Here is a 13885-nt window from a genome sequence, read left to right as displayed (position 1 = left end):
CCCTGCTCAGCCCGTTATCCCAGGGCGGCTGCGCAGGCCCAAGGCTGCACCTCTGAGGAGCATGCGAGGCTCCATCTTCAGGTGGACACAAACTTCCCCCAAATAATCCAGCCAACGCCCTACAAAGAAATAAACAAGCAAGCAGAAACAAGCCACAGAGAAGGAGGGGTCCAGTATCTGGAGTTGACATCATACATTACCTAAAATGTCCTGGTTTCAACAAAAAAAGTACCAGACATACAAAGAAACAGGAAAGTGGATCCACACACAGGAAGAAAAGCGGGCAAGAGAACCTGCCTCTGAGAGGTCCCAGAGAGCATGATGAACTGGCCAAGTAGCCACTGTAAATACATTCAAGGAACTGGAGAAAAGTATGCTTCAGGAGATATGAAGGAAGGTATGATGCTAATGTCTCATCCAGTAGAAAATATCAATAAAGAGACAGAAATTATATAAAGGAACCAACTGGAAATCACGGGAAAGTACAATAACTAAAATCAAAATTCCACTATAGTATCTCTACACTAGACTTGAACTGGCAGAATTAGCAAAGCTGAGGACAGATAAGTGGAGCTTATGCAGCCTCAAGCCACAGAGAGAAAAGATAAAGAAAAAGGACAGAACCTTAGAGAAGTATGGGACCGCATTAAGCACAATGTATGCACAGTGTGAAAACCAGTAAGAGACAGAAAGAAAAGGGCAAAAGAAATATTTGAAGAGATACACAAAAATATCTCAAATTTGATGAAAAATTGCAATCTAAATCCAAGAAGCTAAATGATGTCAAAGTAAGATAACTCAATAGAAGCTCTAGAAACTGGTAAGAGATCTACAGCAACCAAGTGAATGCTCAGTGAAGAAAGAGCCACATTTAAATGGTAGAGAATTCTGTGGCGCTTTCCATCTCCCCAGTGCTGCACGGCACAGGAAGAGGGGAGCAGCAGCCTGGGCCTCCGGTCTCTTTCACAACATGGAGAGAGCAGAGAGGCCCTCGCCCCCATGTGAGGGCTGCCTGAAGGACTGGTCTCGGTGAAGCCTAACCGAGACTGAGTGAAAAGCACACACACGGGCCCAGGGAAGATGTCCAGAAAAGGCCTCAGAAGAGCTTAGGCCTCCATCCTGCACTGGTTAGGGCAAGTCTTCCCTAACTTGGAGCCAGTCTGTGAAGACTGGGAGAGGTGGCCGTATTTATAATGCCAAATTTTCAAGAAAAGATCACATGCATACAAAGAAATGGAAAAAATGGCCCAAAGGAAAAAATGAATCTCCAAAAATGTCCCTGAACACATATAGACTTCATTCTTACTAGACAAAGACTTGAAAACAACTGTCTTAAATATGCTCAAAGAGGAAAACACAAAGAACTAAAGGAAATCAGGAAAATGATATATGAATAAAATGAAAATATCAGCAAAGAGATAAAAATAACCAAACAGAAACTCTGAAGGTGAAAAAGACAATCAATGAATTATAAAATTCACTAGATGAATTCAAGAGCAGGCTCAACCAGAGAGAAGAAAGAATCACCAAACTTGAAGACAGGCCATTTGAAATTATTAGGTCTGAGGAGGAAAAGGAAAGAAGAAAAATGAACATGGAGTAAGTGACTTGAGGGAGACCATTAAACAATATACACATTATGGAAGCCACAGAAGAAGAAATGGGGCAGAGAGCTTATTTGAAGAAATAATGCCCCCAAACTCTCCAAATTTGAGGAAACACATGAATATACACATACAAGAAGCTCAAAAACCCCCAAGAAGGGGACTTCCCTTGTGGCACCATGGCTAACAATCTGCCTGCCAATGCAAGGGACACGGGTTCGATCCCTGGTCCAGGAAGATACCACATGCCATGGAGCAACTAAGCCCGTGTGCCACAACTACTGAGCCTGCGCTCTAGAGCCTGTAAACCACAACTACTGAGCCCACGTGCCACAATTACTGAAGCCCGAGGGCCTAGAGCCCATGCTCCACAACAAGAGAAGCCACCACAATGAGAAGCCTGCGCACCGCAACGAAGAGTAGCCCCCACTCGCTGCAACTAGAGAAAGCCCACGCACAGCAATGAAGACCCAACACAGCCAAAAATAAATAAATAAAAAAAATAAATTTTAAAAAGCCCCAAGAAGGATAAACACAAAAAGACTCACACCAAGACACATTATAATCAAAACGTCAAAAACCAAAGACAAAGAGAGAATCTTGAAAGTAGCAAGAGAACAGCAGCTCGTCACCTACACGTGATCCTCATTAAGGTTATAAGTGGATTTCTCAGTAGAAACCTCGTAGGCCAGAGAGAGATGGATATTATATTTAAAGTTCTGAAAGAAAAACAAAAAAAACAACTATCAACCAAGAATTTTATATCTGGCCAAAAAAAAAAAAAAAGAAGTCCTTCAAAAATGAGGGAGAGGGCTTCCCTGGTGGCGCAGTGGTTGAGAATCTGCCTGCCAATGCAGGGGACACAGGTTCGAGCCCTGGTCTGGGAAGATCCCACATGCCACGGAGCAACTGGGCCCATGAGCCACAATTACTGAGCCTGTGCGTCTGGGCCTGTGCTCCGCAACCAGAGAGGCCGCGATAGTGAGAGGCGTGGTGTGTGCACCACGATGAAGAGTGGCCCCTGCTTGCCACAACTAGAGAAAGCCCTCGCACAGAAACAAAGACCCAACACAGCCATAAATAAATATATAAATAAATAAATTAATTAATTAATTTAAAAAAATGAGGGAGAAGCTAAGACTTTCTCAGATAAACAGAAGTTGAGGGAGTACATTAATACTAGACCTGTCTTGCAAGAAATACTATAGGGAGCCCTTCAAGTTGAAATGAAAGCATGCCAGATAGGAATGCAAAGCCATATGAAAATACAAAGCTCTCACATAAAGGTAAACATATACAAACATACAGACCAGTATTACTGTAATTTTAGCTTATAATTACATTTTTTACTCTTCTATTGGATTTAAAAAACAAGTCAGAAAACAACTATAAGTCTATGGATACACAATATATAAAGATGTAATTCGTGACATAACATGAAGGGATGAAGGGGGAGGGGTCAGAACTGTAAAGAAGTAGAGTTTTTGTATGTGATGGAAGTTAAACTGCTATCAGTTTAAAATAGATTACATCTTTAGGATGGTATATGTAATTCCAATGGTAACCACAAAAATATCTACAAAATATACACAAGGGAAACAAGAAGGGAGTCAAAAAGTATCCTTACAAAAAATCAACTGAACATAAAGGAAGACAGTAAGAGAGGAAATGAGGGACAAAAACTATAAGCTATGCAGAAAACAAATACCAAAATGGCAAAAGCAAGTCCTTCCCTAACAATAATTACTTTAAATGTAAATGGACTAAACTCCCCAAACAAGAGACGCAGACTGACAGAATGGATAAAAAGACAGGATACAACATTATGCTGTCTAGAAGACTCACTTTAGAGCTAAGGACACACATAGGCTGAAACTGAAAGGATGGAAAAGACATGCCTAGCAGATAGTAACCAAAAGAGAGCTGGAATGTTTATACTAATATAAAACAAAATAGACTTTATGCCAAAACTGGTATAAGAGACTAAAAAGGACATTATATAGTTTATTATTACTATTATTATTTTTATTTTTATTTTGTTGACTGCGTTGGGTCTTTGTTGCTGTGCACGCACTTTCTCTAGTTGTGGCGAGCAGGGGCTACTCTGCGTTGTGGTGCGTGGGCTTCTCATTGTGGTGTCTTCTTTTGTTGCGAAGCATGGGCTCTAGGCACGTGGACCTCAGTAGTTGCAGCACACAGGCTCAGTAGTTGTAGCACATGGGCCCTAGAGCATGAAGGCTCAGTAGTTGAGGCACAAGGACTCTAGCGTGCACAGGCTTCAGTAGTTGTGGTGCATGGGCTCAGCAGTTGTGGCTCGTGGGCTCTAGAGCACAGGCTTGGGAGTTGTGGCACAGGGGCTTAGTTGCTCCACAGCATGTGGGATCTTCCCAGCCTAGGGATCAAACCCGTGTCCCCTGCATTGGCAGGCAGATTCTTAACCACTGCACCACTAGGGAAGTCCAAAAAGCACATTATATGTTAAAAGGACATTGTGTGTCAATTTACCAAGAAGACATAACAGTCATAAAAATGTATCCACCAAACCTCAGAGCTTCTAAATATATGAAGCAAACACTAACCAAGTTGAAGAAAGAAACTGATAGAAATAAATTATAGTAGGAGACTTTAATATTCCACTTTCAAAAATGGATAGAACAACCAGACAGAAGACCAATGAGGAAATAGAGGACTGGAAGAACACAATAGACCAATTGGACCTAACAGACACATTACATAACACTCCACCCAAAAAACGTAGAATACACATTCTTCTCAAGTACACATGGAACAAACATTCTCCAGGATACATCATAGCCTAGGTCACAAAAGAAGTCTTAATAAAAAGATTAAAATATATAAAGTATCTTTTCTTATCACAGTAGATTGAAACTAGAAATCAGAGCAGAAGGAAAACTAGAAAATTCACAAATATGTGGACATTAAACATCACACTCTTAAACAATAAGTCAAAGAAGAAGTCACAAGGGAAATCATACAATATCTTGACAAGTGAAAATGAGAACACAACATACCAAACCTTATGGGATGCAGTGAAAGTAGTGATAAGAGAAAAATGTACAGCTATAGATGTTTACATTAAAAAAGAAGACCTTAAATCAACAACCTAACTTTATACCTTAACTAGAAAAAGAACAAACTAAACTCAAAGCTAGCAAAAGAGAGGAAATAAGTGCAGAGATAAACAAAATAGAGAACATAAAAACAATATAGAAAATTAACAAAACCAAGAGTTGGTTCTTTGAAAAGATCTACAAAATTGACATACCTTTAGCTAGATTGACTAAGAAAAAAATAGAGCAGACTCAAATAACTAAGATCAGAAATGAAAGAGGCAACATTACTACTGTTTTTACAGAAATACTACAAGACAGTACTCTGAACACTCTAACAAATCGGATAACCTAGATAAAACTGATAAATTCCTAGAAACATGGAAGCTACTAAGACTGAATCATGAATAAGTAGAAAAGGTGAATACACCTGTAACTAGTAAGGAGACTGAATCAGTAATCAAAAGCCTCCCAATGAAGAAAAGCCCAGGACCAGATAGCTTCACTGGTGAATTCTACTGAACATATAAAGAAAAGTGAACACCAATCCTCCTCAAACTCTCCCAAAAATTTGAAGAGGGAACACTTCCGAATTCCTTCTGTGAGACTACCATTGCCCTGATACCAAAGCCAAAGACACCACAAGAAAACTATGGACCAATATCCCTTATAAATATTGACTGAAAAATCCTCAACAAAATAAATACTAGCAATAGGAATTCAACAGAATATTAAAACTATTATACACTATGATCAAGTGGGATTTATTCCTAGAATGCAAGGATGGTTCAACATACAAACATAGATTAATGTAGTACACACCACGTTAACAGAATGAAGAGAAAAAAAACCACATGATCATTTCAATGGATGTAGAAAAAGCATTTAAGAAAATTCAACACCCTTTCATGATAAAAACACTCAACAGACTAAGAATAGAAAGAAATTACCTCAGCATAATAAAGGCCATATAAAAAAGCCCACAGCTAACATCAGATTTGATGGTAAAAGACTGAAAGCATTTCCACTAAGATCAGAAACAAGACAAGGATGCCCACTTCCACCATTTCTACTCAATATAGTACTGGAAGTCCTAACTAGAGAAATAAGGCAAAAAATAAAAGTAATAAAGGGCAACCAAACAGGAAAAAAAAAGTAAAATTATCTCTGTTCACTGACAAAATGATCTTATATGTATAAATTCCTAAAGATTGCACAAAATACTGTTATAACTAATAAAAAATTTAGGAAAGTTTAGGATTCAAACTCAACACACAAAAATCAGTTGTTTTTCTATATACTAATAATGAATAATCCAAAAAAAGAAATTTAAAAAAGAATTCCACTTAGAATATCATGAAGAAGAACATTTAGGAATAAACTTAACCAAGGAGGCAAAGACTTGTGCACTAAAAACTACAACACACTGCTGAAACAATTAAAGAAGATACCAATAACTGGAAAGAAATCTTATGTTCACAGATTAGAAGACTTAATATTGTTAAGATTTCAATACTACCCACTCAAAGTGATCTAATCTCTATCAAAATCCCAACCGTGATTTTTGCAGAAATAGAAAAATCCATCCTAAAATTCATGTAGAATCTCAAAAGAGCCCTGAATAGCTGAAAAATTCTTGATAAAGAAGAACAAAGTTGGAGGTCTCACACTTCCTGATTTCAAAAATTGCTACAAAGCTACCATAACCAAAACAGTGTGGTCCTGGCATAAAGACAGACATGAAGAGCAGCAGAAGAAAACAGAGAGCCAAGAAATAAAGCCTCACATATAAATAAGGTCAAATAACTTTTGACAGTGGTGTCAAGACCATTCAATGGGGAAATGACAGTCTTTTCAATAAATGGAGCTGAAAAAACTGGATATCCATATGCAAAAGAATGAAGTTGGACCCTTACCTAACACCATATACAAAAATCAACTCAAAATGGATTAAAGACTTAAATGTAAGAGCTAAAACTATAAAACTCCTAGAAGAAAACATAGGACAAAAGCTCTATGGCATTGGATTTGGTGGTATTTTGCATATGACACCAAAGGAATAGGCAGCAAAAGAAAACAGAGAAATTGGACCTCGTGCAAGTTAAAAATTTTGTGCATTAAAGGACACTATCAACTGAGTAAAGAGGCAACTCCAGAATTGGAGACATATTTCAAATCAAATATCTCATAAGGGATTAACATATAGAATATATAGAGAACTAAAACTAAACAAACAAGAAAAACCCCAATTTAAAAATTGACAAAGTAGTTGAATAGACTTCTCCAAAAGAGATACTGTCCATTAATAAATGGTCAATAATCATGTGAAAAGCTATTCAACATCATTAATCATTAGAGAAACGCAAATCAAACCACAATGAGATACCGCTTCACAACCATTAGGATAACTGCTATCAAAACAAAAACAGTATAAAAAACAGAAAATAACAAGTGTTGGCAAGGATGTGGAGAAACTGGAACCTTTGTGCACTGCTGGTGGGAATTTAAAATACTATGGCCCCTATGGAAAACAGTATGGTGGTTCCTCAAAAAATTAAAAATACATAGAAATACCATATGAGCCAGCAATTCCCCCTCTGGGTATAAGCCCAAAAGAATTGAAAAGAGACCCAAACAGATATCTGTACACCCATGTTCACAGCAGCAATATTCACAGTAGCCAAAATGTGGAAGTGACCCAATTGTTCATTGACGGATGAATGGATAAAGGGAATATGGTCTATACAGACAGTGGAATCGTATTCAGCCTTAAAAAGGAAGGGAACTGTGACCCATGCTACAACACAGATGAACTTTGAGGACATTAGACTGAAATCAGCCAGTCAGAAAACGACAAATACTGTACGATTCCGTTTATATGAGGTCCCTAGAGGAGCCAGATTCCTAAGACAGGAAGCAGATGGTGGGGCCAGGGGCTGGGGAGGGATGGGGAGTTACTGTTTAATGGGGACAGAGTGTCAGCTGAGGAAGATGAAAAAAGCTCCATGGTTGGCTGGTGGTGATGGCTGCACAGCAATGTGAATGTGCTTGATGCCACTGAACTTAAAATGGTTAAAACGGAAAACCTTATGTTACGTGTATTTTACTACAGAACAAAAAAGCTAACCAACGGAAGTATACATTTTTAATCCACAGATGTATGAATTAAGGGTTGGGGAAAACATGGCTTACAGTTAATGTGGGGAAGGGGCTAAAAAATGAGGGCGTTTTTCACTATTTCCTTTGGGCCATGGTCTTGCACGTGGCTCACAGGAACTTCCCGCCTGGTCAGGTGCCTGCACGTTCAGCCCACTCCTCACACTGTTGCCAGATTCCAGGTCACAGGTCAGACCCTTTCACTCCTCACAAGTCTGACATCATGAAGTCCACACTTACCAGCATGCATTTTTAGATCTCAATACCACTGAGAAACCGAAGCTCGGCCATTTGCCACTTTACTCTCCTGATTCCCTTTCAGACACTCTGTGTTCAGCCCCACTATTTTCATGGCATCATCTCCTACCTTTGCTTATAGGAACTCTTCAGCTAGATGCTATTCCTTGCCTACATCCACCTGATCCCTCAAAGACCAGCTTAAACATCACGTCCTTAATTTTTCTGATCCCCACAGAAGCAGCTGTTTTTGTCTCTCATTCCCACAGCACCTGTCTCGCACACGCGTTTCTTTGGGTACCTGAGAACTGGCTGATTACAGCTCCATTAGACCATGAGTTCTCGGGAGGCAAGGCCACAGTTTATTCATTTCTGCGGCCCAAAACACTAAGCACCCAGCAACACTTGCTGAATGACATTAGCGGCCCAATAAAGGAACAAACCTCTCTACCTGACTCTGCACAGGTAGGGATGTGGAATACGGTGTCCAGTCTGGGTGACACATTTAAGCGGTTCATGGTCAAACTACTGCACAATCCATTTAGTGAAGGGTCACATGTAAAGACAAATGACATAAACACGTGAAAAGCTGGGCCAGGAAAGAAAAACACTCAGGGAAAATACTGAAATATCTGCCATCCAAGTAGAAGCCAGATTCTTAATTCTGTGCACTGGAGCAACAATCACCTCCAAAAGTGAGTAAATGTTTCAGGGAGACAGATTTGGGCTCAATTTTTTAAAACTTCCAGTAAACAGAGCTGTCCAATTATGTAACAGGACTCAAAGTAGTGGCCACGTTGTTGGAAGGGGTGACGCACACAGAACAGAAAATCATCGGTCCTAAGATTTTCTGTGTCAGCAAAGGTTTGACCAGAACAATCTAAGGCTGTTTATTCACTCAACTCACTTACCTGCCTCATACTATTCTAGGCCCCAGCGACACAGCAGTGGCCAGGCACAGTTCTGACTGCTTGGCCCTTTTATAAGCTCCAAAGGACTACTTAAATACGTAGAGAAAGAAGACAGAGGCTAGAAAGAAACCAACACATATGTGAGAACCTGATAGGTGATGAGTGAGCATTCAAACCACCGTGGAAAGAATGGACTCTCCAAAAAATGAAGCAGGGACAACTGACAAGTTATAAAGGAAAAAATGAACTGGATCCCCACACGTCCTCAGCTTCAAGTCCAGGTGGAATTAAAGAAGGGGGGGTGTGAAAAGCACACTCTAAAACTTTCAGGAGCTAATACAGAAGAGTATCTTTATGACCTCAGAGTAGAAACAGATTTCTTAAATAAGACACACAAAAAGCACAAACCAGAAAAGAAAAAGAGTGATAGAGTCAACCATGTTAAACTTCCAAACTTCAGTTAACCAAAAGATCCCAAAAAGAGAGTAAAAAGAAAAGCCAAATCTGGGTGATTTTCCAATACATATCACCAGAGGACTAGTATCCAAAATACATAAAGAACGCCTATAAATCAGTAACAATAAATAAATAAAACAACCTAATAGAGAAATAAGCAAAATATCTGAACGTTTTGCAGAAGAGGAAACTCAAATGACCCGTAAACACATGAAAAGATGTTCAACGTTATCAGGGAAACGCAGAGCTAAAGCCACAATGAAATACCATCTCATAAATGCCAGAATGGCAATAATTAAATATATCAAATGTTGGCAAGGATGTAGAGCAATGGGAACTGTTAATACCCTGCCAGTGGCAGGGTAAGTGGTATGACCACGTGGAAAAACATTTTGGTAGCACCTCGTTAAGGAAGAAATCATGCTTCCTCTGTGGGCCAGCCGTTCAGCTTCAAAATGCCTACTCTAAAATAGCGAGTCTTGTGTACGTGCACCGGGCCATATGGTAAGAATAGGCATAACCATGTTGTATTGAAGAGCAAAATACTAGAAACAGCAGAACTGATACACTGTGGTTATGAGTCATCCTAGGGAAGAGTACAGTAACGGAAATTAACAAACCCGTTACAGGTACTAACATGCATCAATCTCTAAAACATAACTGTTGAAGGAAAAAAGTGCAGAATACAAATGCATGATTCTACTTAACATAAAGTACCAAAACAAGCCAAAAGGAACAAAGTACGGTTTAATGATACATACGTTTGGCGGCAAAACTGTAAGGAAAAGCAAGGAATTCTGGCTAGTGGTCACCCTGGTAGGGGGAGGGCGGGGGTGTGGTATAAACCAGGGGGATCAGGAGGCTCCCGCCGGAGTGTGGTCTTCCTAGAGAAACTGTAAGGTGCACGTGTGAGATACACGTTTGCCCGAACAACGTATAAGTCAATGGAAATCTGAAAATAAGATTGAAAATCATAATTTCACGCACCTATCCCAACAGTTTATGCTTGTGCATCTTCCGCGTATTATTTCGATTCTCAATAACGTGAAGTATAGCTCAAATATGCAAAGTGCCATCATACAGATGGGTCTGTCTTCCAGAGGATCACTGCTCAAACTCACAACACAGGTGCAGTGAGGGGCCGCGTGCAGTCCGGCCCAAACTGCCGCTGAGGCGCCAAGCGGATCAGGGGCACGCGGTCGGGACGGGACCAGCGCCGGCCTCTCCCCGCTGCTCTCCTCCCAGGACAGGACCCGTGAGACCTTTTCCCTCCGGATCCCCCGCCCACGTCCACCAAGCTCGCGGCCAGGGTAGGACAGCGGCTCACGCCCGCAGGCCCGTCCGGAGGCTGAAGGCAGGACCGCGTGGCCCAGCCGAGGACGGCGGGGCCGGTGTAGCCTTCCGGACCGGGTCCGCGGACGAGGGCGGAACGGACGGGCCCGAGGCCCGGGGAGCGGGCGGGCACGGACCAGCGGACCCGGGCAGGGGTGGGGGGCCGCAGAGGCGACGGACCAGTGGGCCCGGAAGCCCCTGCCCGCCTACCCGCGCACTGTGCGGACAGTAGCTCTTGCTGAAGATGACCACTCGGTGGCCCTCGATGAGGCCCAGCAGGCGGCGCCGAAGCTCCTCGCGGGCCGCGGAAGACAGGCGGCTGGTCCCGGGGGCGGACAGGCGGGCCCGGCGCCCGGGCGGCGACTGCGGCACGGATACGCCGCGGACATTGGCCAGTCGGCGGTTGGGGGCGGCGCCGCTCGCCGGTCCCGGGGACGTCTGCGCCCGCGAGGGCGGCGGCGTCTGCGGCGGCAGCTGCGCCAGGGCCGCGGTGTCACTCCCGGCTGGGCCGGGCCTGCCCGGAGAGGAGACACCGGCTCCGGGAGAGCGGACGGAGGTTAGGCAGGTAGCCCGGGTGCCGCCCACGCCCTGCAACGGCGGCTCCGCCTCCGACCCCGGCTCCGCCTCCGACCCCGGCTCCGCCTCCGACCCCGGCTCCGCCTCCGACCCCCGGCGCATGCGAACTAGGTCTCTGCCCGGCCTCTGGGAACTCGCCTATCCTTCGCAAAGGGGCGGGTGCCAAGCTGTAGGGTCTTGTTATCCCAACGTTGGTACGCGCACCGCGGGACCGCCCAGTCTCCGTGTGATCTCCCAGGGGTCACCCCTGTGGAGGACTTACTTCCACTCTTACTTCCACTCCACAAACCCCTTTAGGCCACCTTAAAAATAGATGTATGGGGGCTTCCCTGGTGGCGCAGTGGTTGAGAATCCGCCTGGCAATGCAGGGCACACGGGTTCGAGCCCTGGTCTGGGAAGATCCCACATGCCACGGAGCAGCTGGGCCCGTGAGCCACAATTGCTGAGCCTGCGCGTCTGGAGCCTGTGCTCCGCAACAAGAGAGGCCACGACGGTGAGAGGCCCGCGCACCGCGATGAAGAGTGGCCCCCGCTTGCTGCAACTAGAGAAAGCCCTCGCACAGAAACGAAGACCCAACACAGCCAAAAATAAATAAATAAATAAATTTATTAAAAAAAAAAAATAGATGTATGGTCTTCAATGAGGATGGATGTCTCAATCTTTGGAAAGAGTGAATAAATAAAACCATCTTTAGGAAAGATGGCTATTTTTTAAAGCTTATATCCAGCAAAGTAAATAAAAATACTACTGTGTTTCTTATCGCTACGAAGTTTTTAAAGGAATTTCCTAGGTCGCTACCCCTCAGTCCCTACTGCATAGAATTCTGGAGGCACTTCTAATAAAGGGACCCTGAAGTCATCTGTGCCAGAGCAGGAATCCTGTATCCATCATTTGGGTGGCTGGGTGGGGGATCTCAGGGCTAACTTGCTCACCATGACTTACAGCCCCCTGCGGCTGTAGGATGAATGTATTAAACCCCAATAAAGAGAGACATTCAACCACAAGACCAGCAGGCGTGGCCTGGTCCTTCTCAGGGGTCATCTCCTGACACCTTGTGGTTCACGGTGCTTCAGCCACACTGGCTTTCTCCCTGTGCCTCAGTTATGTCAAACACAGTGCCGCATTAGGGTCTCTGCATTTTCTGTTTACTCAGCCTAGATGTTCTCCCTCATCCAGCAAATCTAGCTTTTTCTAGGGGACGGTATGAGAGGGAGATGCCTGAGGTCATTTCTCAGGCAGGCCGAGGTCAGTCCAGGTCTCCTGCTGACCATTCACTCACAGCCCCTTGCAGGTTCCTTTCTAAGTCTCACCTACCTTACTGTGGAGTTGGCTTTATGGCTACAGATATGATAGTAAGAAGGAGAAAGGGCTGCCCACAGCTTCAACTTAAGGTTTATTGTCCTCAACACCTTTGTGCCAAATTTGTTATCTACTTGGCCCCGAGGATGCCTCTAACCTTAGTTTTCAAAATTCAAGAGTTTCACAGTCAGGCCTCCTTACGAGGAACCATCCCGTTCCCTCTCAGCCTCCGGTCCTCTCCTTGGCCAGAGGCTGGGTCATTGAGAGAAAGGATAACACATTTCTTTCTGCTTCCCTGTTTCCTGGGTTTTCCTTTGTATCCTGTTCATGGCCTTACGTCTAGTTGATCCATCAAAGCTTCACTGGTGGGCCTTTCAGAACCATGACACTTTTTAGGAAACTGTATTTTAATTAAGCTCTGAAAAAGCACAGGCTCTGAAGCCAGACAGCCTGGCTCAGAATCCCAGCCCCACTGCTTCCTAGTCAGTGGTCTGAGACAACAGTCATAGGATGAGACTAATACCAGTTCCTACCTCAAAGGGTTGATGTGAATTTACAAGAGTCAATACACATAAAGTGCTTAAGACAGCATCTGGCACCTGGTAAGCACACAATCGGTACATGTGTGAAGTTTCATTATTTACTCCTCCCAACAGCCCCAGAAAGGAGAGATCATTGTCTCTACCTCACAGGTGAGACAGCTAAGGATGGGGATGAGAACAGGATCTTCCCAAGGCCACACGGATGTCAGAGGAGGGACAGACTCGGGTCCCGGGCCCCTCCCTCTGCAGAATCAGCACTGCAGAATCAGCCCCTCCAGAATCAGCACTGCAATTCCCTTCAATTCCCTTTATTATGTAAGCCAGCTCGAGCTCAATAAAAAGCATCTTAACAAATAAAAATATTTCAGCATTACGATGTTAGGTGCAGAAAAATTCATGACTCATAATTTCTTAAGGGAGTATATTTTTTATCATAAAATATTCTTCTTTGTCCTTGTTAACTCTTCAGTCATTAAATTCTATTTTTCCAAATATTACTGTGGCCAAATCTACTTTCTTTTGTTGGTATTTATATACATATCATTTTCTATCCTTTAATTTTCAACATATATTTGTCTTTTTCTTCCATATTTGTCTCTTGGGGCAGGAAACAGCCTAATTAATCACCTCTTATCCCTTGTAAGTCCTTAATTCATTGAAGTCAGGTTCAAGAAATCAGATGATAGAGCCAAGAAGACATT

The 13885-nt window shown here is 43.1% G+C and overlaps 1 protein-coding gene across 5 annotated transcripts in view; it reads right to left on the bottom strand.

Moving 5' to 3' along the window:
* The window catches only part of TXNRD3 (thioredoxin reductase 3), a 41806-nt gene extending 30188 nt beyond the window's left edge, over positions 1-11618 (bottom strand). For 3 of the 5 annotated variants that reach the window (XR_014251038.1, XR_014251039.1, XM_082413960.1), the window contains exon 1: positions 10978-11618. Coding sequence is in view for 3 of the 5 variants with exons in the window: in XM_082413960.1 (XP_082270086.1) it covers positions 10978-11445 (468 nt within the window). In the remaining 2 variants the exon portion in view is untranslated. The remainder of the gene's footprint in view (positions 1-10977) is intronic. The other 2 variants (XM_082413958.1, XM_082413959.1) reach the window with 1 other exon arrangement.
* Between the last annotated feature and the right edge of the window lie 2267 nt (positions 11619-13885).

Source organism: Balaenoptera physalus (assembly GCF_965194825.1).
Source record: "Balaenoptera physalus genome assembly, chromosome: 11".
Lineage (NCBI taxonomy): Eukaryota > Metazoa > Chordata > Mammalia > Artiodactyla > Balaenopteridae > Balaenoptera > Balaenoptera physalus.
This window is presented reverse-complemented; position numbering and strand designations above follow the sequence as displayed.